This window comes from Engystomops pustulosus, chromosome 9, assembly GCF_040894005.1.
Source record: "Engystomops pustulosus chromosome 9, aEngPut4.maternal, whole genome shotgun sequence".
Taxonomy (NCBI): Eukaryota; Metazoa; Chordata; class Amphibia; order Anura; family Leptodactylidae; genus Engystomops; species Engystomops pustulosus.
The window spans coordinates 58,480,495-58,507,855 of NC_092419.1; the positions used below are offsets into that span (position 1 = coordinate 58,480,495).

A 27,361-nucleotide genomic window follows, 5' to 3' on the forward strand; every position below is an offset into this window, starting at 1 on the left:
TAATTTTCTGCCTAAATAGAACGTTTAAAGACAAAAACTTTATTATGTAACAAAAAATGTTAAAACCTGGGCTAACTAAATAGCCGTATCAAATTAAACTGGACTTAGGCTTACCAGTGCGTTCCCCCTCAACCCTCTATACGTAATGAGGTGCTCAATAGCCACCAGGGTTAGAGGAGTTCACACTAGACTAAGATACGCCGCCTCAGCTCTACATGTAACTGATTAGCGTCCAGAACCTCTAACTGGCTGCAAAGGTTAAAGCAAGCCAGTGAATTGCCTATCCTTGTATTTCCTGCCTTACGCGTTTCAGCATTGGCTCTTATGACCAATGCATCATCAGAGGCACTACAACATTCAGGCACATTCACACATTTGATGCCGCAGAACAGACGCTGCGACCACCATTGGTAGTATTCAGGTAGTCACAGTCGTCCGTCTGCTTCTCCGGCACTGTAGCGGCCGTACGCGCCGCGCGATGCAGCCGATTATTTATTTATAAAGCCCCACCTCTTGTGGGCGATACCCCATCGGATCCACCAACCGCAACGCCCACCCTCCATGTGACTTAAACGGGGGCACGATCCACTGGACCAATAGTATCGCACCACCGGTGACCAAATTGAATGCGAAAAAACGCATCTCTTCAACTGCAGGGATCGATCATGCGGTTTATTGGAATGAAGAGATTATACCTGATGGCTTCAAAAAAAGGCGAGAAAGAAATTCCCAGATAAGACTGGTAAATAAAGAAGAAATGAATAGATACATAGGAGACAAGGAAAACTGTATCACATATTAATTCCCCATTTAGGGGTATGTAGCACCTAAATTAAAATAATACAGTGTACTCCAGACCCTTATAAGACCTACTCAGGTCCTATAAAAAGCAGGCATAATTAATAGAGTCATTCAGACCCTGCGGTCTTTCGGTGGCCATCACACAAATCCAACGGGACTCTCTTTGAGTGACCAGACGGTCAAAATCACCCCCTCTTATTGGTGGTGTGACCACTTCAATACCTTGAAATTTTATGCATAGAGCATCTCCTTCATGTTTGTCCCAGACATGTCGGGATATAACCGTATCATCTTTTCTTTCAATGTTCCTCATGTGTTCACTAATACGCACACGGAATTCACGTACGGTTTTCCCCACATATTGGGATCCACAATTGCAAGTAAGCAAGTAGACAACCCCTCTGCTCCTGCAATTAATAAATTGTTGGTTGGTATACGTGCGTCCCGTGGTTTTACTCATAAAAGTCCTACTTGGGAGGATCGATTGGCATGCCTTGCAGGAACCACATTTAAAAGTTCCGCACAGTGGTTTGGGGAGCCAAGTTTCCACAACGTCAGGTTCCAAATGGCTATGAACCAATTTGTCTTTGAGATTCCTGCCCCTTCGGTATGTTATCTTTGGAAATTCACCTACCAAGTGGCCCACATCTGGATCCATCTGTAGTAGCTTCCAGAAGTTGGACAGAATCTCCCTGACCTGTCTGTGTTGTGCATCATAAGTTGCAATGATGCGTACGTCATCTGAAGATTCATCCCTACTTCGAGGGGTCAGGAGGGTTTCCCTTCTTTGGGACAGGGCATTTTGGTGGGCATCTCTAAGGATAACGGTCAGATACCCCCTATCCTGAAATCTATCCCTTAAGTCAGAAGCTGCTCTAAGGTATTCTGACATATCAGAGCAATTCCTCCTAGCCCGAAGGTATTGCCCTTTTGGGATACCACGTTTAAGTGGTATGGGATGCCAACTATTCCATGCTAATAGGCTATTTGTAGCCGTTGATTTCCTAAAGATCTTGGTTCTTAATCCTCCTGACAAGGTCTTTTCTATGGAAAGGTCAAGGAATGAAATCTTGTCTCCATGAATCTCTGAGGTTAAAAATAGTCCTATAGTGTTTGTATTGAGGACTCTTACAAATTCCTTAAAGTCCTCTACCGTGCCATTCCAAAGAATAAGCACGTCGTCTATAAAACGTAACCAAATCATTATGTGAGATGTAAAATGTTCCAACTGGTCATTAAAGACCAGTTCTTTCTCCCACCAGCCCAGGAAGAGATTAGCATATGTGGGAGCACAAGGGCTCCCCATAGCCACTCCCCTGAGCTGGTGGTAGAACTTCCCATTAAACGTAAAGACGTTATGTTCCAACACAAAACGTAGGAGAGAAATCACCAGTTCATTGTGTCTCATAAACTGCGTTCCTCTAGATTGTAAAAAAGAGGCAACAGCATTGCAGCCCGCATCATGAGGTATCGAATTGTACAGTGCTTCGACGTCCAGACTAGCCAGGAGGGTGCCCTGGTCTATTTGGACACCTTCCAATCTCTTTAACACGTCCATCGTATCTCTCACATACGATGGGAGCGTCTGGACGAAAGGGCGGAGAACCTGGTCCACATATAGACTTACATTCTGAGTGACACTATCAATCCCCGATACAATAGGGCGACCCTTAAGGGGAGTTGTCCCCTTATGGATTTTGGGGAGGCCATAAAAAGTGGCCACCCTAGGATGTTTAGGTGTCAAAAACTCAGATTCGGCTGGACTAACCAGTTTATCTGAGTGCTTGGAGTATAATCTCCTTCAGGGTATCCCTGAATCGTATAGTGGGATTCTGATCCAAGGCTCTGTAGCAATCTCTGTCTCTTAAAATGTTCCGGCACATTAAGATATATTGGTCCCTGTCCATAATGACCAGGTTTCCCCCTTTGTCAGAGGGCTTGATAATTATGGATTTATTATCCTCCAAATTTTTGATGCATTGCCTCTCTGCTTTAGTGATGTTATGTTGCACCTTTCCAGAATTAATATCTAAACTTCTCAGTTCATCGGTGACTAGGGTTAAAAAGATATCCAGTGAGGTGTCATTATTTGTCGGTGGGAATTTCTTAGAAGGGGGCTTAAGTTTAGTAAACGGGTCCTCCCCCTCCTGTAGTTGTGTTTCATCCACCAGACCCATCATTGCTTCAAAGCACTCCAGATCTGCGTCTTCTAGACCTAATTCCTCACACTGTCTCCTACTGTGTTGTTTGAAATTTTTTTTCCATTTCAATTTTCTAATGAATAACTGCAAATGTTTAACCCAAGTGAACATATCAAAAGAAGGTGTTGGTACAAATGATAACCCCTTACTCAGGATATGTCTTTCTGTATCTGTTATCATTCGTTTGGAGAGGTTTATGATCTGCATTTGGTTTTTGGCAGAGCTAAGCTTTATTTTTGTTTCCTCCTCACCATGTAGGTGGTGATTGGTGCTTCTCTGGCTAAAAAACCCCCCTGTTGTTTTCTCTGCGGGGCCCCTCTTCCTCTATTCCCTCCTCTGGGGTTGGTGCTTTCCACTCCCCCTTGATATTGATAGGGTCTATTTGGCTGTTTTCTGGGTGTATTATTGATTCTTCGCAAGGACTCACTATCTGATAATTCACACTCCGAGGATGACGGTTCAGCTTCTGATACACCCTCGGTTTTTTCAGAGTGTGGTATATTAACCCCTTAATGACCACCCTATCGGGATTCTACGTCGGTCATTAAGGGTACTTCTTCTGACGCGACGCCTTTCTACGGCGCCGCGTCAGAAGAAGATTTCGGGACATCGGGTTAGTATAGTGCCGGTGTCGGGCTGTGATATCACAGCCCAGACCCGGTACTAACACCCGGGATCGGAAAAACTCCGATCCCGGGTGTTTAACCCCTTACACGCCGCGGTCAAGCATGACTGCGGCGTGCAAGTGTGTCCCCCGTGGACACTGCACTACAAGTGTATTGCAGTGTAGAGGCTTGATCAAGCGATCGGATGATCGCTTGGTCAAGCCAAAAGGTGGAAAATATGTGAAAGTAAAAAAAATAAAGATTAAATCATTTTATAATAATAATTAAATAAATAAATAAAATAAAGTCCCATAATCTCCCCAGTTACACATATAATGCAAATACAGTATATAAAACACAAAAACACACGAAAAATGTCCATATTTGGTATCACCGCGTCCGTATTAATCTGTACAATAAATCTAAATCAATATTGAGCCCGCTCGGTGAACGATGAAAAAAAAAACTACGAAAAACTTCCCATAATATACAATTTTTCATCAAACACCATCACAAAAAATGTTCTAAAAAGTGATCAAAAAAAGCTTCCCTAATATGATACGACTGAAAAGAACAACTCTTTTCGCAAAAAATAAGCCCTCAACCAGGTCTGACAACATAAAAATACAGAAGTTATGGCCCTAAAAAGTTGTCAATAGTAAAAACAATGCGATATTCTCCAATATTGGTTTTGCTCAGGAAAATTGAGCAAAGATAAGAAAAACTATATAAATGAGGTAACACCGCAATCGTAGTGAACCAGAGAATAAAGATAAAATACGGTGAGCGGGGGAAAAAAAAATGCTAAAAATCCAATATAAAAATTGATGATTTTGTTTGTGTCCCCCTTGAAATAGTTAATAAAATCTCATGAATAAGCTATTGACCCCCTAAATGAATTATCTATACATTGTATCTTATTCCGTCAAAAATAAGCCCTCATATGTTTGCATTACCAAAAAAAATAAAAATGTATAGGTTGTACAATGTGACAATACAAATCTGCTGTGAATGGCGCCTCCATTCATTCTATACTCGGCCGTGCGCCCGTACAGCAGTTTACCACCACATATGGGGTATCAGTACACTCGGGAGGAATTGGGCATCAAACGTTGCAGTGCGTTTCATCATTTAGTTTATTCTGAAACTGTCAGTTTGGCCTAAATGAATGTATTTTCCAAAAAAATTCCATAGTTTCTAAATCGCAGGTCCATATTGTTTTAACCCATGTGAAACACTTAAAGGGTTAATGGACTTAATAGAAGTTGTTTTACATACGTTGAGGGGTGAAGTTTCTATAGTCGGGTAATTTGGGGTTTGGGGTTTTACTATTATTTAGGCCTCTCAAAGTCACTTGAAAGCTGTGTTGTCCCTCAAAATGTGAGTTTTGGCAATTTTCATGAAAATGAGAAAAATCGCACCTAGAGTTCTGCACCTCATAACATACTAGAAAAGTGAGAGGATGCATAAAATATCATCCCAACATAAAGCAGACATTCCGTAAATGTAATTTATTAAGCTTTTTGGGGAGTTTTACTTTCTGTCTGGAAAGCAGAACATTTCAAACTTGGAAAATGAAGAATTTTTACAAACTTTTGCCAAATTTTCTCTTTTTTTTAGAAACGTATCACTTAAATTTTATAACTAACATGAAGTACAATGTATCACAAGAAAACATTCTCAAAATCACCGGGATATGTTAAAGCGTTCCGAAGTTGTAACCAATTATCGTGAGACATGTCAGATTTGAAAAATCGAGTCTGGTCATTGAGCTGAAAACTAGTGTCGGTGATAAGGGGTTAAATATGTTTCCCTCTTTGAAGTCTTGTGTGTCACGACAATATTGATAATGTTTGCGTTCTTTTATTTGAATTGTAAATCGCTCCACAGTGCGCTGCAGTGTTGCTTCTTTTTTCTCGAAGTCACTATTGGATGTAAACTTTTCAGCACATTCAATATGTTCTTTTAGCTTAAGTGATGTTGTTTCTAACCTCGCTTTTTCTTCTTCTAAGAGAAGTCTCATAAATCTGAGTGAGGAGTCAATTGATTCCTTCTCCCATCTTTTCAAAAATCAGCTGATCTAATCCTGGCTGCAGGCTGGAGGTGTATCCTCAGTCCCCTGGGGACAATACTGTTTTTAAGATATGTCTCCAAGGACTGGGTCTCCCACCACCCCGGAATATGATCCTTGTAGACCTGGGTAAGATTTTTAAATGCTGCTGAAATACTTATACTCTGTGAATCAACCACCAGCTCCTTTCCTAAGAAGACCTCTCTCGCCTCATCTAGCGATTTTTCAGTATTTAAATCACTAGCCAGAAAACCTGCCATCCCCTGTTCTATAGGTATCGGCAATCATCAAGAGATGGGTGGACAAACAAAAACCAACAAATTGTGACAAAATGCAAGCATTGATTGTGCAAGCATGGACTGCTGTCAGTGAGGATTTGGTCCAGAAGTTGATTGAGAGCATGCCTGGGAGAATTTCAGAGGTCCTGAAGGGTCAACACTGCAAATATTGACTTGCTGCATTAACTCATTCTAACAGTCAATAAAAGCTTTTGTTACTCATAATATGATTGCACTTGTATTTCTGTATGTGATAAAAACATCTGACAAACACACATAAAAACCAGAGGGCAACAAATCATGGAAAATATAATATTTGTGTCAATCTCTAAACTTTTGGCCATGACTGTATATGAAACCTTGAAGAATGTCGCACGTTGTCCCAAACGTTTACCCTGTCGAACGGTACCAGACAAGGCTGCCCCCTTTCCCCGATTATTTTTAATATTTCAATAGAACCCCTAGCTGAAGCCATACGCTCTCACCGGAATATCACTGGTATCATGGTAGGCAAGGAGGAGCACAAATTAGCGACATAATTTTAACATCCACAAACCCTGAGACTTCTTTAAAATATATATTCGATACCTTAAATGACTTCGGGGAGATTTCTTATTATAAGATAAATAAGAGCAAATCCCAAATTCTCCCAGTAAATCTTCACCCAATAACAATACAATCGCTGAGGAATGCTTCCAGCACCTTGTTGAATCTATGACACGAAGAATTGAGGCAGTTCGGAAGGCAAAAGGGGGTCCAACCCGTTACTAGCATGGTGTACCTAATAAAGTGGCCGGTGAGTGTATATATATACATATGTATACATAAGAGCCTAAGAAGAGGGGAATCAAGTGGTCTTTGCATTGAAAACATCCTTGCAATTAAATATAATGAACCTAAGGATGTCTTTCTCCTGTCTGTCTGGGTGAAGGGTCACCCAGACACAAAAGTGACAGTGAGAGAATGTGGTTCCACCTCTGATAAAGCCAGTCTGCGTCACAGACTACAATAAACATATGGGGGCGGTTGATTTGGCTGATCAGGCACTACAGCCTTACCTGGTACAAAGAAAATCACATGCCTGGTACAAAAAGGTTGCTATCTACTTGATGCAAGTGGCAGCATATAATTCTTTTGTGCAGTATAAAAAAATCGAACGGTCAGGATTCTTTTTTTAAATTTCTAGAAAATGTGGTTGGGAACCTTTTTTTTCAGTCTCCTAAGCCCACTGTCATCCATGAGTGAGAAGATTTCTGACATCTTGTGGAGCGTCATTTTTTTCACCCTGTGCCAACAACTCTGCATAAGAAATATCCGCAAAAGCGCTGTAGAGTATGCAGCAAGAATGGCATACGAAGGGAGACGCGATTTTATTGCCCTACCTGCTCCTCTAATCCAGGTCTCTGCAACTATCCCTGCTTTGAAATTTTCCCCACTGTCCCACATTATTAAAAAATGTTTAATCACAGTTTACTTTTAGAGAGAATTAAAGTGTTTTGGGTGAATTGGCAAATTTGAATTGTGGCAGAAATTTATTATCCTCATTTTTTTAATTCCAAATATCCCTTATAACCCTTGATGAATACTATATGTGCACAACATGCTGTGCACTGAAATTGTGTCAATACCGAAACATTTTTAATGTGCATAATTTCTTTCGCATTAATTTTTGAAAAGCACATATTCAGTAAAATAACTACACCCCTTGATAAAATTACACAAGGGTGTAGTTTTAATAACGTGGTCATTAAATGGGGATTTTTTTTTTAAATTCACATGTTACTGTTACACTCCTGAGCCCCATTATAATTCCAACAAAAGGGTTCATCCATATCTGCAGTATGATTACACTCAGAATAAATTGTCTAAAACATTTTTTTTGCTGTATTGTCCCTATTTACCCAAAGTGAGAATTAAAAAAATAAGGCAAAAGAGACTTGGCCCAATTCTTTTCAACACATTTTTTTTTTTCTTTTGATAAATTCCTTGATGGGTGATGGGAAAACTCGGTTCATTTGTTAGACATCTCCACTGTTCTGGTACCTCAGGCACACTGCAAATGCATCTTGGTACCTGAAAAACATTGTAGCCAACTCTGTCTTCCAAATAATGCTCATTGTGTCCTGAGCCATGCCATGGGCCCATAAGGCGGTTTATGACCATATATGGATAAATCACATTGGGGTTAGAATAGCTAAAAATAATTTTTCCTTTTTGTAGTCTAATTCTGCAAAAAATAAAAACGTGGAAATGCTCAGTATACCCATTTATAAATTCATTGGGGGGTATACATTGCAAAATGGGGTCACTTGTTTGGGGGTTCCACTGTCCTGGCATTCCAGGGGCTCTCCAAATGCCACATAGCGGCTGAAAACGATTCCAGCCAAATCGGCTTCTGAAACTCAAATGGTGCTCTATTCATTTCAAGCCATGCAGTGTGCCCCTACAGCAGTATGTAGCCACAAATGTGGCATTTCTGTAAACAGGAGAAATTGGGGAAACCATTTAGGACATATTTTGTATTGTAACCTCTTGTGAAAAATGAAAAAAAATTGGGGTTAAAATAGTTTTTGGGGGGAAAAAATAATTTTTTCCTTTTTGTAGTCAAATTCTGCAAAAAAATTAAAAGGTGGAAATGCTCAGTATACCCATTTATAAATTCATTGGGGTATAGATTGCAAAATGGGGTCACTTGTTTGGGGGTTCCACTGTCCTTGCATTCTAAGAAGTCTCCAAATTCATTTGAACCCCCGCCATGTGCCCCAACAGCAGTTTAGGGTCACATATATAGTATTGATATATTCAAGAAAAATTGGGTAACAAACTTTGGTGTGCATATTCTAATTTAACCGTTTGTGAGTTCGTAAATTTTGGGGGTAAATGAAAAGGTTGTTTAAAAAATTTTGAAATTTCTAAATTTTATCACTATTGTGTTTTAACTTTTGTGAAATACTTAAAGAGTTAACAAACATTCTACATTTTGTTTGAATAGTTTAAGATGTGCAGTTTAAAAAACGGCAGATTTTCTGAAATTTAGGCCTTACAAAGCACTTACACAACTGCATTGTTCCCTTTTGAAATTTTATTAAAATTTTGGAAAATTGCTGTTCAACTTACAACCCTTTTAACAACCTTGTAGGATAAATGGACAGTTGAAAAAGATAAGCCAACATAAAGCAGACATATGATAAATGTTAATAACTTAATTAGTTGAAAATTCACACTTTGAAAATAGCATTTTTTCCAAATTTTCACCAAATTCACTCTTTTTTCATAAATAAATGTAAAATATAACACTCAACTTTTTTACGAACAGAAAGTTAAATGTGTCATGAAAAATCAATATCAAAATCACCTTGGTTAATTAAAGTGTTCCAAAGTTATTATCAAGTGTCGGTGATAAGGCGTTAAATATTTTTTTATGGTCATTGTGTATGACTGATATGATGAATAAAGTTTAATTATGTGTACCATATGAAGTATTGGTTACTCTATGTATTCAGTGAGGTTTTTTTTGGTTAAAAAGTAAAGTACCCCTGTCTACGGCGATGGTAGAACCATCTCTCCGTAGAGGATGCCCCCTTGTCCTGGTCACAGGCTTAGGGATAAAAAGATCTTTGGAGAGATCCTTGTACATCCCGTTCAGGTATTTGTACATTGTACTCCCCTCAGCCGTCTTTTTTCTAAACTGAATAATCCCAAATCTTGTAATCTGTCATCTGTTATTTTTTTGTTTGTCAATACTCTTATTTGCTGTCCTCTGTACCTGTTCCAGTTCTACTATGTCCTTTTTATACACTGGTGCCCAAAGCTGTACACAATATTCCATGTGTGGTCTGACCAGTGATTTGTATAAGGGCAAAACTATGGCGCACATTTACTTGGAAAGACAGAAACTTCACTAAAAATGCTATTCCCATGTATAATGCTTGGTGCCACACATTCATTATGAACGTGCGCCAAAAATCACGAATCTGGCGCTTCCCCGCACTGGCCTGACAGAGTTCACCAACTTTTTTGTGGTGCACCTTTAACATGCCTACAACACAATTTTCAAGTTAAATACGGCGCTCGGTCCTTTCATATATCGTTTAGAGGCTAAATGTGCCCCTGAGAATCTATTCCTCTCTTGATTCATCCTGTAATTTTATTTGCTTTAGCAGGAGCAGTATACCATCTACCAATACCCCCAAGTCTTTTTCAGCTGCAGGTTTACCAAGTAATTAACTGTTTATAACATAATAATACTTTTTGTTTCCATGGCCAAGTGCATAACTTTACATTTATCTACATTAACCCCATAGCGCAATAAGATGTACCCTTACGTCTTGCTGCGCATGGGGGAGTATGAAGAGGGCTCACGGGCTGAGCCCTCTTCATACTCACCGGGCATTTGCTTCATAATGAAGCAAACGCCCATCGCTAACACCCGCGATCGGTGCTTGCACCGATCGCGGGTGTTAACCCTTTGATCGCCGCTGGCAAGGCTGCAGGCGGCATTAAAGAGCCGGCGGCGCGTGGGCGCCGCCATCTTGGCTCCGATCGTCACTCCCCATGACGTCACAGGGGAGCTGCGATCTGTTGTCATGACAGCCTCGGATCACACAAAGATCCGAGGCTGTCATGATCGAGGCCATATATTACAATGTGCGATCTGCACATTGTAATAGATGGTATGCAAAATCCCCATATACTGCCATACTGTAGTAAGGCAGTGTTTGGTAGGATCAATCAGACAACCTAGGGTTAAAGTACACTAGGGAGTCTGAAAAATAGTAAAAAAAATAAATAAAAAAAAAGTTAAAAAAAAAAATTATATTAAAAAAACATAAAAATTCAAATCATCCCCCTTCGCCTAGAACTGAATAAACAGTAAAAATCCAAAACACATTAGTTATCGCTGCATCCAAAAATGCCCGATCTATCAAAATATAATAACCGTTTTTCACTGCGTTTTACCCTGTAGCGGAAAATAGCGCCCGAAGTCGCAAATTGCATTTTTTACCCATTTTGAAAAATAGAAAAAATTCAATAAAAAGTGATCAAAAGGTCGCACAGTCCTAAAAATAAAAGCGTTGAAAACGTCATCAGAAGTCGCAAAAAATGACCCACAGCTCTGTACACTAAAGTATGAAAAAGTTGTTAGCGCAAGAACACTGTAAAATGAAGAATTTTAATTCTTAATTCTTTAATTTTTGTAAATTTATGAAAACATTATAAAACCTATACAAATTTGGTATCCCTGTGATCGTATTGACCCAATGAATGAAGTAGAGCTGTCATTTGGAGTGCACAGTGAAAGCTGTAAAAGCCAAGTCCACAAGAAATGGCGCAAATGTGTTGTTTCATCAGTTTCACTGCATTTAGAATTTTTTTCCCGCTTCCCAGTACACGACATGGAATATTTAATACCATCACTACGAAGTGCAATTTGTTACGCAGAAAATAAGACATCACACAGCTCTGTACATGGAAAAATAAAAAAGTTATAGATTTTTGAATAAAAACGCAAAAACGAAAAAGGGCCTGGTTCTTAAGGGGTTAAACCTCATCAACCATTTCTCCTCCCACTTTTTCAAGCTTCCACAAATGCCTCTGTAATCTTATATACTATTGGCCTCAGTATGAATTACTTTACACAGCTTAGTATCATCTAAAACTTGACTGTGTAAAGTCATTAATAATAATATTTAAAAGATGTGGACCCAATGTCATTAATGATGACGACCCTCTGTTTTCTATAAGCCAAATACTTACCCAAGTACACAGATTTTCTCCTAGTCCTAGCAGCCTCATTTTATGTACCAGCCTTTTATGCGGCACTGTGTCAAATGCCTTGGAAAAGTCCAGATATACAATAACCACAGCCTCCCCCAGATTAGTCTGACAGGACCGATCCCTCATAAACCCATGCTGATGCTGGGTTATATGGTTATATACATTAAGATACTACAGAATAGCATCTCTAACAAACCCCTCAAATATTTTCCACACAACAGAAGTTACACTCACAGGTCTGTATTTCCCGAGATCGCTTTTTGATCCTTTTTTGTATATTGGTAAATTTGCTATGCACCAGTCCTATGGAACAGAACCAGTCCTCAGGGAGTCTTCAAATATCAAAAATAACGGTCTGTCTTTCATGGTACATAGTTCATGCAGAACCCGGCGGTGTATGCCATCTGGCCCCGTTGATTTGGATATCTTGGTGGTTGTGAGGCAGCGTTAAACTGTTGACATTCCAAAGAGAATTTACACCATTCCTCATCATGTCTTCCACCAGGGGTTTTTACTGGGTAAAGATAGATGAGAAGGCGACATTCAGTAGATAGGCCCTTTTTTCATCTACCTCCACAATGATCCCCAAGTTATTCCTTAGAGGGCCCACATTCTCCATTTTTAGTTTCTTATCATTTATATACTTTAAAAATAATTTGGGATTATTTTGCTCTCCTTGGCAATATTTCAATCAGTCTCTAGTTTTGCAGCCTTTATCTGCTATTTAAATGATTCATTTTTCTCTCTATAATCCTGTTACGATCTCATTGCTACCTTCACGTTTTAGCACCTAAAATGCCTTACCCTCCTTATCCACGAGAGAGTGCACCACTTTTTTTTGGTGCACCATTAACATAGGATGTGCAAGGTAAATCTGGCGCATGGTTCGACTGAGCACGAAATGCCCCCTTCAGTGCAAAAATTTGTGTTGCGGGAAGAAAAGTGCAGCTGCCTCACAAAATGGTGACATGTGACATAAATGTGGCACAGGCACTTCTTAAATACCTGTGCAAAGTCCAGAAAACTGGCTCATGTACCTTTGTTAATGTGCCCCACTGCCTTTAGATGCACGTCCCATCCTGACTCCCCCAACTGCTTCTTGAGAAACTTCGTCTCAAAGGGGACCCTGACCTGCCTTCTATGGGACTGCCCGGCCATAACTATGGTCAGAAATAGATTACTTAATAAACAAAGTAATATAAAATCTTATTCTACACTACTATTTATAGAAGTGCACAAATTCAATGGTAAATACATTATTATTATAGCTCAAATAATTATAGCTACTAAGCTACCTTTAACTAGATACAGTACTGGAAACACATTCCCCATAATAATAAAATAATTAACATGATCAACACACAACTCTACGGATATCAAGATAGTATGGGATTCATTAAAGGGAAGTATGCGGGGGTGGTGGCATAGAGAAGTAATTCGAACCAAAGGAACCTTTAAGAAAAGTGAAATGGAATTGAAGCAATTGATAATTCAGACAGAACAGCTACATTAGCAAATAGTCAACAGTTATTCAGGGTGAAAAAAGAATACACTGAATATCTTGAACACAAAGCACAACAAGGAATCTTCTTTAGGGGGCAAAAACATTTTTGTGAGTCAGGTAAACCAGGTAAACTTCTCTCGGAAACTATCCAGGAACAAGGTAAAAAGCATAGGATAGTCCAGATTCAGGATATGCAGTCTATAGTGATAACGGAGGAGGAACAGATCAGAAATGTTTTTGAGGAATACTTCTCTGAAGTATATAGGTCTCAACTAGCGGTCGGGACGGAGGACATGAACAGATATCTTACGCAGGTAAGTATTCCCAAATTATCGGAGGCGCGAAAGAGGGTGTTGGATTCACCTATGACCTATGAGGAGTTGACTGAGTCATTAGGAGGATCGATAAAGGGTATCACCAGTCCAGAATCTGACGGCCTCCTTCCCATGCTGCTGGAAGTATTAAAGATGGGAAGAGACAGAGAGCGCCTCTCTGATTCCATGAGAGTAGCAATAGTTATTTTGATACCCCCCCCAAAAAAATGTGATTCCAACAGACCAATTACTCAACACAGATATTAAAATTTTTGCAAAAACAATAGCCCTCAGGATGCAGAAGGTGATCTGTGACCTTATACATCATGACCAGAGCGGGTTCATACCGGGGAGGTCGACAATTAACAATTTTGACTGTTTGCGAATATCCAGCTGAGTGGGTCGGGGGCAGACCACTCCATCCTGTCTTTGGACGCTTCAAAGGCCTTTGACAGGGTGGAGTGGCCATTTCTATGGGTTGTATTGGACAGGTTTGGATTTGGGCAGGATTTCTTGCCGTGGGTGAAATTATTGTACAGTGAACCCGTGGCAAGGATTGAAGTGATCGAATCAGATAAGGTTGGAGAGGGGCCCCAGACAGGGGTGTCCCCTCTCTCCAATGCTGTTCGACCTATTCCTTGAACCTTTGGCATCGGTCATTAGAAAAGAACATAGCATAGTGGGGTTCCGTTGCAGTGGTATAGCCGATAAAATTATTCTACACGCAAACGATATTTTACTTTGTTTGAAAAAAAAAATAGATAACTCAATACTAAAAGTAATGCGGGTAGTTCAGGAATTTGGAGAGAACTCGGGACTGGAAATCAATTGGGACAAAACTGGGCTTTTACCCTTAGGAGATACCCCATCTGGCAGCTGGGGGAAGATCACCATCTTATCACCCTCAACAAGAGCTCGAATACCTCGGGCTCAAGATCACAGCAAATATAGAAGATTTAGTCAAATTGAATGTTCTCCCTGTTATTAACAAACTCAGACAGAAAGGGGGTCACATTTTTTGGTTGGGTTACCCGAATATTACCGTTTTGCACCGATTTTCCCTGAATTGCCCTGGGTTTTTGGCGCACACGAAACGGAAATCGGGGGGCGTGGCCATAAGAAAACCCGACAGATTCTGAAAAATCGGCCTCCACGGTGTGTATCTATGACAAATTTTTTCAACTGATTGAGAGGCTGATCATTGAATTAATTTGGGGACGGAAACAAGTAAGGATAAAGCTCAACTCCTTATACAAGAAGTACAGAGAAGGGGGGTTATCAATCCCCAATTTTAAACTGTATTTACTAGATACTAAGATATGTTTTGTGAATACATGGAAAGAGTCTGTGGTAATGGAAAACATTCTCAGGAAGGTTAGGGGGTGTAATCACTGGATGGAAGCTTTAGAGTCAGGGCAACTGGGTATAACAGTTGAAAAATAAATTCCAATCTGTAATATGCTAAACGAGGTATGGAAAACACTTAGAAAAATTGGGAGGGTAGATGGAGCAATTGAAAGTACTCCATTGTGGTTCCACATACACATTAGGGAATTTTGAAAAATAGGTGAGGGTGGGAACTGCTGGAGATCCCAGGGGATCAATAGGGTTTCAGAACTGTTTAAAGATAGTCAACCTATACCTTTTACAGATTTACAAAGGGATTATGGAGTGGGAAATAAGTATTATTTTCATTACACTCAGATTATGGATGCATATAGAGGGTGCACAAAGAAAACCTTCTTTTTGATTGAGAGAGACACTTTGATTGATAGATTGTGGATAGATGGTAGGGTTAAATACACTATATACGTATATATATATTTTCTATATATATAAGATATATAGAAAATACAAAGCACATTAGGTTTAAGGCTCAGGGCCACTGGGAATTAGAAATTGGAGAAATCACTAGTTTACACTGGAACACTGTGTTTTATAATATTACTCACTCTTCACTGAGCATGAATCACAGGATGGTGTATTTTAATTTTCTCCATAGAATATATAACCTTCCCCGGAAAATATTGAGAATGGGTAAGCGACTACAATCATTGTGTTGCCGTTGTGGGTCATCTGAGGCAGGTTTTTCGACATGGTTTGGAGTTGCCCAAAGATTATCCATTTTTGGGAAGGGGTCCATCAGAGGATGGAACAGTGGCTAGGAATCACAATCGAGGGGTCGGCTAGGGTATTAATTCTTAATATGATCAGCTGTGATTTTTGTCCAGGTTTGGGGAAACACCACATTGCTGCAATCTGTAGACTTTCTCTTTTGGCAAAAGTGATGATTGCAAGAATGTGAAAGTCCATCATGCGCCCAACAATACAGCAATGGGAGGCATTATGTAAAAAAGTAGAAAAGTATGAACATATATTTTATATGCGCAGTAAGAAAATCAAAGACTGGGAAAAGATCTGGGCACACCAGCCCAACAGTTCAAAAGAATAAGGTTAAGAAGACGGTTGACTCTTCCTTATATATTTTTTTTTGTTGTTGTTTTTCTCCTTCCGGCTTGGGGAGGTTTGGGTAGTTGGGTATCAGGGGATAGACAAAAGTACAAATGTTATAAGACAAAATTGCATATTGAAAGGTATCGTTAATTGACGATGGTAAACGAGATGCTATAACTTATTGATGTACAATTCCAGATGCTGTCATATGCTTATTTTTTTAAATGTATTATATGTACTTTTTTTTGGCTTGTCTTTGAAATTTTCTATAATAAGAATATATATATATATATATATATATATATATATATATATATATATATATATAACATGATCAACACAACCTTCACTTATGAAAAAATTCTGTCCCTCCAGAACTCTATGTACTCAAAATTTAGAGCAACCTGAGATGTGTGGCTGGGCAGCTTCTACTTCAAAGACATAACCTAATCATCCTGTGTAAAAACAAACACCCCACCAGGCAGCAGATTGCAGATCGATTAAGACACAGCATTTCACCGCCATTAGTACGGACTCGCCAAGTGCTGGCAAGTCTGTACTACCTGAAAAATCAATTATACCAAGGCCTTTAAGGCGCCAATGTAATTGATAGGCAGAGGGGTGCAGCACAATGCACCTGTGCGCGCCGCTCTGTGGGACACAGGTTGGCGAGGAACTGTGGGGGAGCGCCGGGGCTGGAGGTAAGTACAAGGTCTATTTTTTTTTGAGTGTACTTAATAACTATGAATAGAGATGAGCGAACATACTCGTCCGAGCTTGATGCTCGATCGAGCATTAGTGTACTCGTAACTGCTCGTTGCTCGGACGAGTATTTCGCCTGCTCGAGAAAATGGCAGCTCCCGCCGTTTTGCTTTTTGGCGGCCAGAAACAGAGCCAATCACAAGCCAGGAGACTCTGCACTCCACCCAGCATGACGTGGTACCCTTACACGTAGATAGCAGTGGTTGGCTGGCCAGATCAGGTGACCCTGGGATAGACTAGCCGCTGCCCGCGCTGCTCGGATCATTCTCTGTCTGGATGCCGCTAGGGAGAGAGCTGCTGCTGGTCAGGGAAAGCGTTAGGGTGTTCTATTAGCTTACTGTTAGGCAGGAGTGATTCTAAAAGAACCCAACAGCCCTTCTTAGGGCTACAATAACGTTATAATTTTTTTTTTTTTTTATTTGCAGCTAGTACCAAATTGTGAGGAATTAGCAGGGGGACTTGCTACCATTGTGTTTAGCTCTCAGTGACACACATATCCACCTCAAACACCAAAGTGGGAAAATTTATTAGGGGTTTGAGTAGAATTAGGCACAGTCTGCCAGTTTCTTTTTATTTTACGTTTATTGTTTTAATAACTCAGTGTCATCTCATCTGGCATAGTAGTGTGCTGTAATACTTGGCTAGAAAATAGCCATAGGAGAATACAAACGGCTTAATTACGCCTACAGTAGCGTTATATATATTTGATTTCTGGTTGATCTGCTGGTGGCTGTAGTTGTTGCAGTGCATCTACTAGTAAATTGTGAGCAATTTGGAGTCAGACTTGCGACCACTGTGTTTTAGTGACGCACATATCCATCGCAAAGACCGAAGTGGGAAAATTTATTAGGGCCCGGGGTTGTATTTCAATTAGGCACAGTCTGCCATTTCCTTTTTTATTTTACGTTTATTTTTTTCATAACTCAGCGTCATCTCATCTGGCATAGTAGTGTGCTGTAATACTTGGCTAGAAAATAGCCATAGGAGAATACAAACGGCTTAATTACGCCTACAGTAGCGTTATATATATTTGATTTCTGGCTGATCTGCTGGTGGCTGTAGTTGTTGCAGTGCATCTACTAGTAAATTGTGAGCAATTTGGAGTCAGACTTGCGACCACTGTGTTTTAGTGACGCACATATCCATCGCAAAGACCGAAGTGGGAAAATTTATTAGGGCCCGGGGTTGTATTTCAATTAGGCACAGTCTGCCATTTCCTTTTTTATTTTACGTTTATTTTTTTCATAACTCAGCGTCATCTCATCTGGCATAGTAGTGTGCTGTAATACTTGGCTAGAAAATAGCCATAGGAGAATACAAACGTCTTAATTACGCCTACAGTAGCGTTATATATATTTGATTTCTGGTTGATCTGCTGGTGGCTGTAGTTGTTGCAGTGCATCTACTAGTAAATTGTGAGCAATTTGGAGTCAGACTTGCGACCACTGTGTTTTAGTGACGCACATATCCATCGCAAAGACCGAAGTGGGAAAATTTATTAGGGCCCGGGGTTGTATATCAATTAGGCACAGTCTGCCATTTCCTTTTTTATTTTACGTTTATTTTTTTCATAACTCAGCGTCATCTCATCTGGCATAGTAGTGTGCTGTAATACTTGGCTAGAAAATAGCCATAGGAGAATACAAACGGCTTAATTACGCCTACAGTAGCGTTATATATATTTGATTTCTGGTTGACCTGCTGGTGGCTGTAGTTGTTGCAGTGCATCTACTAGTAAATTGTGAGCAATTTGGAGTCAGACTTGCGACCACTGTGTTTTAGTGACGCACATATCCATCGCAAAGACCGAAGTGGGAAAATTTATTAGGGCCCGGGGTTGTATTTCAATTAGGCACAGTCTGCCATTTCCTTTTTTATTTTACGTTTATTTTTTTCATAACTCAGCGTCATCTCATCTGGCATAGTAGTGTGCTGTAATACTTGGCTAGAAAATAGCCATAGGAGAATACAAACGGCTTAATTACGCCTACAGTACCGTTATATATATTTGATTTCTGGTTGATCTGCTGGTGGCTGTAGTTGTTGCAGTGCATCTACTAGTAAATTGTGAGCAATTTGGAGTCAGACTTGCGACCACTGTGTTTTAGCGACGCACATATCCATCGCAAAGACCGAAGTGGGAAAATTTATTAGGGCCCGGGGTTGTATTTCAATTAGGCACAGTCTGCCATTTCCTTTTTTATTTTATGTTTATTTTTTTCATAACTCAGCGTCCTCTCATCTGGCATAGTAGTGTGCTGTAATACTTGGCTAGAAAATAGCCATAGGAGAATACAAACGGCTTAATTACGCCTACAGTACCGTTATATATATTTGATTTCTGGTTGATCTGCTGGTGGCTGTAGTTGTTGCAGTGCATCTACTAGCAAATTGTGAGCAATTTGGAGTCAGACTTGCGACCACTGTGTTTTGCGCTTAGTGACGCACATTTCCATCGCAAAGACCGAAGTGGGAAAATTTATTAGGGGCCGGGGTTGTATTTCAATTAGGCACAGTCTGCCATTTCCTTTTTTATTTTACGTTTATTTTTTTCATAACTCAGCGTCATCTCATCTGGCATAGTAGTGTGCTGTAATACTTGGCTAGAAAATAGCCATAGGAGAATACAAACGGCTTAATTACGCCTAAAGTAGCGTTATATATATTTGATTTCTGGTTGATCTGCTGGTGGCTGTAGTTGTTGCAGTGCATCTACTAGCAAATTGTGAGCAATTTGGAGTCAGACTTGCGACCACTGTGTTTTGCGCTTAGTGACGCACATATCCATCGCAAAGACCGAAGTGGGAAAATTTATTAGGGCCCGGGGTTGTATTTCAATTAGGCACAGTCTGCCATTTCCTTTTTTATTTTACGTTTATTTTTTTCATAACTCAGCGTCATCTCATCTGGCATAGCAGTGTGCTTTCATACTTGGCTATAAAATAGCCATAGCAATAGGATAGCATCGTTTGGTTTTAAAAACTAAAAAACAAAAAAAAAAAAAAAAAAAAAAAAAAACGTTAAAAAAAAAATTCAAGTTATAACTCTCATTTTCAAAATGTTTAACCCGAGGGCTAGGGGTAGAGGACGAGGGCGGGGACGTGGGCGTCCAACTACTGCAGGGGTCAGAGGCCGTGGTCCTGGGCGGGGTGAGACACCACCTGCTTATGAGGGAGCAGGGGAACGCCGCAGAGCTACACTCCCTAGGTTCATGTCTGAAGTTACTGGGACTCGTGGTAGAGCACTGTTGAGGCCAGAACAGTGCGAACAGGTGATGTCGTGGATTGCCGACAATGCTTCGAGCAATTTGTCCACCAGTCAGTCTTCCACGCAGTCCACCCATGTCACCGAAATCGGCACTCCTCCAGCTCCTGCACCTCAGCCTCCTCCCCCCCAGTCTGCCCCCTCCCAGCAAAATTTGCCATTTGAACCGGCATACTCTGAGGAACTGTTTTCTGGACCATTCCCACAGTCACAAACCACTTGTCCGGTAGCTGATGAGCAATTTTCCGATGCCCAGGTTTTCCACCAGTCGCAGTCTGTGGGTGATGATGACCTTGTTGACGTACTGGAAGAAGTGTTTAAAGAGGTGTCCGACGATGAGGAGACACGGTTGTCAGACAGTGGGGAAGTTGTTGTCAGGGCAGGAAGTCCGAGGGGGGAGCAGACTGAGGGATCGGAGGATGATGAGGTGACAGACCCAAGCTGGGTTGAGAGGCCGGGTGAACACAGTGCTTCTGAGACGGAGGAGAGTCCTCGACCAGAACAGGTTGGAAGAGGCAGTGGTGGGGCTAGACGGAGAGGCAGGGCCAGAGCTGGTGCATCAGCGCCAAATGTGTCAACTAGTGAAGCTCCCGTGGCGAGGGCTCCTGCGGCGAGGGCTAGATTTTCAGAAGTCTGGAGGTTCTTTAAGGAAACACCGGATGACCGACGGACTGTGGTGTGCCACATTTGCCAAACCAGGATCAGCAGGGGTTCCACCACTACTAGCTTAACTACCACCAGTATGCGCAGGCATATGAATGCTAAACACCCCACTCCCCCATCAGTCGGTAGCTCTAGGCACAGCAGCAGTGCCGTCGCTAAGCGACAGCAGGCGGTGCTGAAACTGCTGAGCCTAGGCGATAAAAGGCACACCGCCCAAGAACTATTACAGGGCATCACGGCGCAGACTGATCTGTGGCTGGCACCGCTGAACCTGAAGCCAGGCATGGTTGTGTGTGACAACGGCCGTAACCTGGTGGCGGCTCTGCAACTCGGCAGACTGACACATGTGCCATGCCTGGCCCATGTGTTAAATCTGATAGTTCAGCGTTTCCTCAAGACATACCCCAATCTGTCTGATTTGCTCACGAAGGTGCGCCGCATCTGTGCGCATTTCAGGAAGTCCAGCACAGATGCTGCCACTCTCAGGGCAGCGCAGCGCCGCCTCCAACTGCCCGCTCACCGACTGTTGTGCGACGTGCCCACGAGGTGGAATTCAACACTGACCATGTTATCCAGAGTTTACCAGCAGCGCCGAGCGATTGTAGACTGCCAGATGTCAACTTCCACCAGAACTGGTAGTCAGGTCAGTCAGCTTCCTCAAGTCTACAATGAGGAGTGGACGTGGATGTCTGATATCTGTCAGGTGCTGAGTAACTTTGAGGAATCAACACAGATGGTCAGTGGCGATGCCGCCATCATCAGCCTCACCATCCCGCTGCTTGGCCTGTTGAAAAACTCTCTGGTCAGCATGAAGTCGGAAGCTTTGCGCTCGTCACAAGAGACAGGGGAAGAATATTCCCTTGTTGATAGCCAAAGCACCCTGAGGTCTGTTTCTCAGCGCATATCGGAGGAGGTGGAGGTGGAGGAGGATGAGGAGGAAGAGGAGGAGAATGTTGGCGAGACACAAGAGGGGACCATTGTTGAGTCCTTCACTGTTGAGCGTGTATGGGCAGAAGAAGAGGAATTGGAGGAGTTGGAGGAGTAGGAAATGGACAGTCAGGCCAGTGAGGGGAGCGAATTCTTACGCGTTGGTACTCTGGCGCATATGGCAGATTTCATGCTAGGCTGCCTATCCCGTGACCCTCGCGTTCAAAGAATTTATTCCAGCACCGATTACTGGGTGTTCACTCTCCTGGACCCACGGTACAAGCAAAATCTTTCCACTCTCATCCCTGGAGAGGAAAGGAGTGTGAGAATGCATGAATACCAGCAGGCCCTGGTGCACAAGCTGAAACAGTATTTCCCTTCTGACAGCGCTAGCGGCAGAGTTCGTAGTTCTGCGGGACAAGTAGCGAGGGAGAGTAGGCGAGCAGGCAGCTTGTCCAGCACTGGCAAGGGTACGCTTTACAAGGCTTTTGCCAGCTTTATGTCACCCCAGCAAGACACTGTCACCTGTCCCCAGTCTCGGCAGAGTAGGGCTGATCTTTACAGAAAGATGGTGAGGGAGTACGTAGCTGACCATACCATCGTCCTAAATGATCACACAGCTCCCTACAACTACTGGGTTTCAAAGCTGGACATGTGGCACGAACTGGCGCTGTACGCCTTGGAGGTTCTTGCCTGCCCTGCCGCTAGCGTCTTGTCCGAGCGGGTTTTCAGTGCAGCTGGTGGCATCATCACCGATAAGCGTACACGCCTGTCGACTGACAGCGCTGACAGGCTGACGCTTATAAAGATGAATAAAGCATGGATTTCTCCTAATTTCCAATCTCCAGCAGGTGAAGGAAGCTCAACCTGAATAATTTATCCACTCCTCCTCCTCCTCATTTTCCTCCTTCTCCTGCTCTTTGTACAGTAAAGCAGAGGAAACTGGCTATTTTTTGACAGGGCCCACTGGCTCTACCTATAGTACTTTATGCATTTAATTTTTCTGGAGGGCCACCGACCCGGTCCTCTGTTTTAAACAATTTTTGGGAGTGCCACATACAGGCACTCAATCTATTCAATTTTTCTGGAGCTCCACCTACCTGCTCCTCTGGTTTGAAAAATTTTTTGGACTGCCACATACAGGCACTCAATCTATTCCATTTTTCTGGAGGGCCACCTACCTGCTCCTCTGGTTTGAAAACTTTTTTGGACTGCCACATACAGGCACTCAATCTATTCAATTTTTCTGGAGGGCCACCTACCTGCTCCTCTGGTTTAAAAACTTTTTTGGACTGCCACATACAGGCACTCAATCTATTCCATTTTTCTGGAGGGCCACCTACCTGCTCCTCTGGTTTAAAAACTTTTTTGTACGGCCACATACAGGCACTCAATCTATTCAATTTTTCTGGAGGGCCACCTACCTGCTCCTCTGGTTTAAAAACTTTTTTGGACTGCCACATACAGGCACTCAATCTATTCCATTTTTCTGGAGGGCCACCTACCTGCTCCTCTGGTTTAAAAACTTTTTTGGACTGCCACATACAGGCACTCAATCTATTCCATTTTTCTGGAGGGCAACCTACCTGCTCCTCTGGTTTGAAAACTTTTTCGGACTGCCACATACAGGCACTCAATCTATTCCATTTTTCTGGAGGGCCACCTACCTGCTCCTCTGGTTTGAAAAATTTTTTGGACTGCCACATACAGGCACTATCCAAATTGAATTGTCTCCATAGCAGCCTCCACACGTTGTCTCCATTGCTACCTCCAAAAGTCGTCCATATAGCTGCCTCCATACATCGTCCCTTTATCAAACGAGGTTTGTCAGGCCGAAATTTGGGTTGTTTTCATGGATTCCACATCAAAGTTGTTAACTTTGTCGCCACCCTGCTGTGTTATCCACAAAATACACTGGCAAACTTTTACCATTTACGGATATTATTTCAGCGCTTCTTGCGCATCTGTTTACATTCCCCTCACCCGCCATATCCCAAACTTATAAGAACGCTACTACACTTGATCTTATACAAAAGGTTCTTAGAAGTGCTGTTTGGGGAGTAGCCTAGAGACAGGGGCTTGGATTGGCGAAAGCTCGCCTGGCAGCGGAGCGGCAGCTCCATGCCAAGAACCAACTAACATAGTTTTAACTGCAGCACCTTTAATCTACTACTAGTTCACTGCCTCCATACATGCCCGCCTTATCAAACGTGCTGTGTCAGGCAGAATTTTGGGTTGTTTTCATGGCTTCCACAACAAACTTGTTAACTTTGTCGCTACCCTGCTGTGTAATCCACAAAATATACTGGCAAACTTTTACCATTTACGGATATTATTTCAGCGCTTCTTGCGCATCTGTTTACATTCCCCTCACCCGCCATATCCCAAACTTATAAGAACGCTACTACACTTGATCTTATACAAAAGGTTCTTAGAAGTGCTGTTTGGGGAGTAGCCTAGAGACAGGGGCTTGGATTGGCGAAAGCTCGCCTGGCAGCGGAGCGGCAGCTCCATGCCAAGAACCAACTAACATAGTTTTAACTGCAGCACCTTTAATCTACTACTAGTTCACTGCCTCCATACATGCCCGCCTTATCAAACGTGCTGTGTCGGGCAGAATTTTGGGTTGTTTTCATGGCTTCCACAACAAACTTGTTAACTTTGTCGCCACCCTGCTGTGTAATCCACAAAATATACTGGCAAACTTTTACCATTTACGGATATTATTTCAGCGCTTCTTGCGCATCTGTTTACATCCCCCTCACCCGCCATATCCCAAACTTATAAGAACGCTACTACACTTAACTTGGTGCAGGCTGGGACCGAGTCTGACCCTGGGGCTGGTCATATACTGCCGACGCAGAGGATTGCGGGGCCTACCTCGGTCCAGGTCTCAAAGGCCTACTATACCTCCAAATCCTCCCACCCCTCCTCCACCTCCTCCTCCTCCGAATTACCATCCGTGGGCATGGCGCCATCAGTCGGTAGCTCTAGGCACAGCAGCAGTGCCGTCGCTAAGCGACAGCAGGCGGTGCTCAAACTGCTGAGCCTAGGTGATAAAAGGCACACCGCCCAAGAGCTATTGCAGGGCATTCCACATCAAACTTGTTAACTTTGTCGCCACCCTGCTGTGTAAGCCACAAAATATACTGGAAAACTTTTTTCATTTACGGATATTATTTCAGCGCTTCTTGCGCAGATGTTTACATTCCCCTCACCCGCCATATCCCAAACTTATAAGAACGCTACTACACTTGATCTTATCCGAAAGGTTCTTAGAAGTGCTGTTTGGGGAGTAGCCTAGAGACAGGGGCTTGGATTGGCGAAAGCTCGCCTGGCAGCGGAGCGCCAGCTCCATGCCAAGAAACAACTAACATAGTTTTAACTGCAGCACCTTTAATCTACTACTAGTTCACTGCCTCCATACATCGTCCCCTTATCAAACGAGCTGTGTCAGGCTGAATTTTGGATTGTTTTCATGGCTTCCATGTTAACTTTGTCGCCACCCTGCTGTGTAATCCACAAAATATACTGGCAAACTTTTATCATGTACCGATATTATTTGAGCGCTTCTTGCTCACCTCCTTTGGTTCCTCTCTGCTACCCATTGGTTTGAAGCCTGAGTCCATTTAGGGTATGTCGCCATGCCACTCTCTAGCCTTCCGCTGCTGCCGCTGCCTCTGCATGCCGTCCCCTATAGTGTCAGGGTCAATTATTGGATGTTTTAGATGCTATCTAGCTTCATTCTGTCACTCTGTCATGGCCATGCTGTTGCCCATAATTTTGGCATAATGGTGCATTTAAGCAGCCTCAGAGGCATCCATGCATGCTGCCCCTGCTGTTTCCTGTCCATTTCCGTGGTGTTTCCATCCTTTTCTGAGGTTCCCAGGTGTTTGGCCAAGCTTCCCTGTGCAGAGCCTTGGTCCCCTTGAAAAATGCTCGAGTCTCCCATTGACTTCAATGGGGCTCGTTACTCGAAACGAGCACTCGAGCATCGGGAAAAGTTTGTCTCGAATAACGAGTACCCGAGCATTTTAGTGCTCGCTCATCTCTAACTATGAATTATCAGCAGAACAAACAATCAAAAAATAGCATCGAAAGTCGAGAGAGCAGTATACAGGCGGTCCCCTACTTAACAACAACTGACTTACAGACGACCCCTAGTTACAAACGGCCCTCTGGATTTTGGTAATTTTCTGTACTTTAGCACTAGGTTACAATAAGCAGCTGTAAAAGTTATCAGCGGTGTCTGTAATGAAGATTTATTGTTAATCCTGATTCTTATGACAACCCAACATTTTAGAATCCAATAGTCCTAGCAGCCAAAAATTTTTTGGGGTTACAATTATAAAGTATACAGTTCTGACTTACATACAAATTCAACTTAAGAACAGACCTACAGAACCTATCTTGTACGTAACCCGGGGACTGCCTGTACTTGTTTGTGTATAAAAGAGACTTAATTAAAAAACAATTTGACATCTCAACATCTCAATAGATAAGCACCGTGTTGTCATAAACTGGATATTCTATGTCTATTGTGTTTAAACATATTGATTTGGTAAGAAAACAGAAGCAGAAATTACACAGATTAGTAGCCAAATATAAATAATAATGATCTTATTTACACAGGTTCCAAAAGAAGAAAAAAAAAGAAGAAACCTGTTTCAAAAAGACAATTAAAATCTCTAGAAGTTGGAGCCTGTGCTGGGGATATGGAAAACACTTTTGGTGAGTTCAACAATAAAAATGATCAAATTAGAAAAATCTAATATTTAGTAATTTAATGCATGAAAAGCTGTCTTTACAACCAGACGGTGCATTGACCATTTAGTTAATGTGGAATTGCCTCTGCCCTCCAGGTGCAGTCTATATTAGAATAAATAGGATTTATTTATAAGTTGACAGTGCTTCTACAATGATCCAGCCATTCTTTAACCCCTTAGCACAAATCAACATAAATGTGTGTTTGATTTGCAAGTACATATGCACAAATGGATTTATAGTAATGTCGATAACATAAAGCCCTGCAAATGAGTAACTTCTAACACAGTAATTGGAATTAATGGAGACCGCAACTATCACTAATCACCGTTATGGAGTCATTACAAAACTCTACGGACCCTACGGAGTCTAATATTTACTATTTCAAATATAATGGACTAGAGACTTTATTCTGCAGAAGAAGCCTATGCTATGTTTTGCTCTGACATATGCTGTTTCATATCCATTTAGCAAATCAGATGAACCCCTTACAAAATGCAGGGGAGCTGCTAGCCCTGTGCAAGCTGATTCAAGTAATGAGATGTGGATACCAACTGTTAACTATGGCTTTCAAATTTCCCAATTTCACTGCCTCACATGCAATTTGTGGACTAACACCAGAATTTTTTAAAAAAATGTAAAAGTAAAAGAAAGTAAAATGGAAAAAGCCCATCAGTGGCAAGGGATTAAAATGCCCTTTACCACTTGATAAAGAGTTTACAAAATGGAGTCTCTGTGATAAGGGTTTGTGGTACCTGAGGCCACATTCACTTGTTGGGGTTTACAATGCAAACCCTGCAAAATTTGCTCTCCAAAAGTCTAACAGTACTGCTTTTATTTTATGTTTTTCTTTTAACCCCTCTTTGAAATTTTAAATGTGGGACTAAAGTCTTTTTATTGCAAAAAATGTAATTTTTCATTTTTACAGGTCAATGCTAATTAATTGTTTTGAAAAAACAGTGGGGTAACAAATAT

The 27,361-nt window shown here is 41.7% G+C and overlaps 1 protein-coding gene across 3 annotated transcripts in view; it reads left to right on the forward strand.

Annotated features, from left to right (window-relative positions):
- ARL13A (ARF like GTPase 13A) overlaps nt 1–27,361 on the forward strand; it is a 213,787-nt gene that overhangs the window by 143,039 nt on the left and 43,387 nt on the right. For all 3 annotated transcript variants that reach the window (XM_072123469.1, XM_072123471.1, XM_072123470.1), the window contains one exon: nt 26,255–26,353. In XM_072123469.1, coding sequence (XP_071979570.1) covers nt 26,255–26,353 — 99 coding nt within the window. The remainder of the gene's footprint in view (nt 1–26,254; nt 26,354–27,361) is intronic.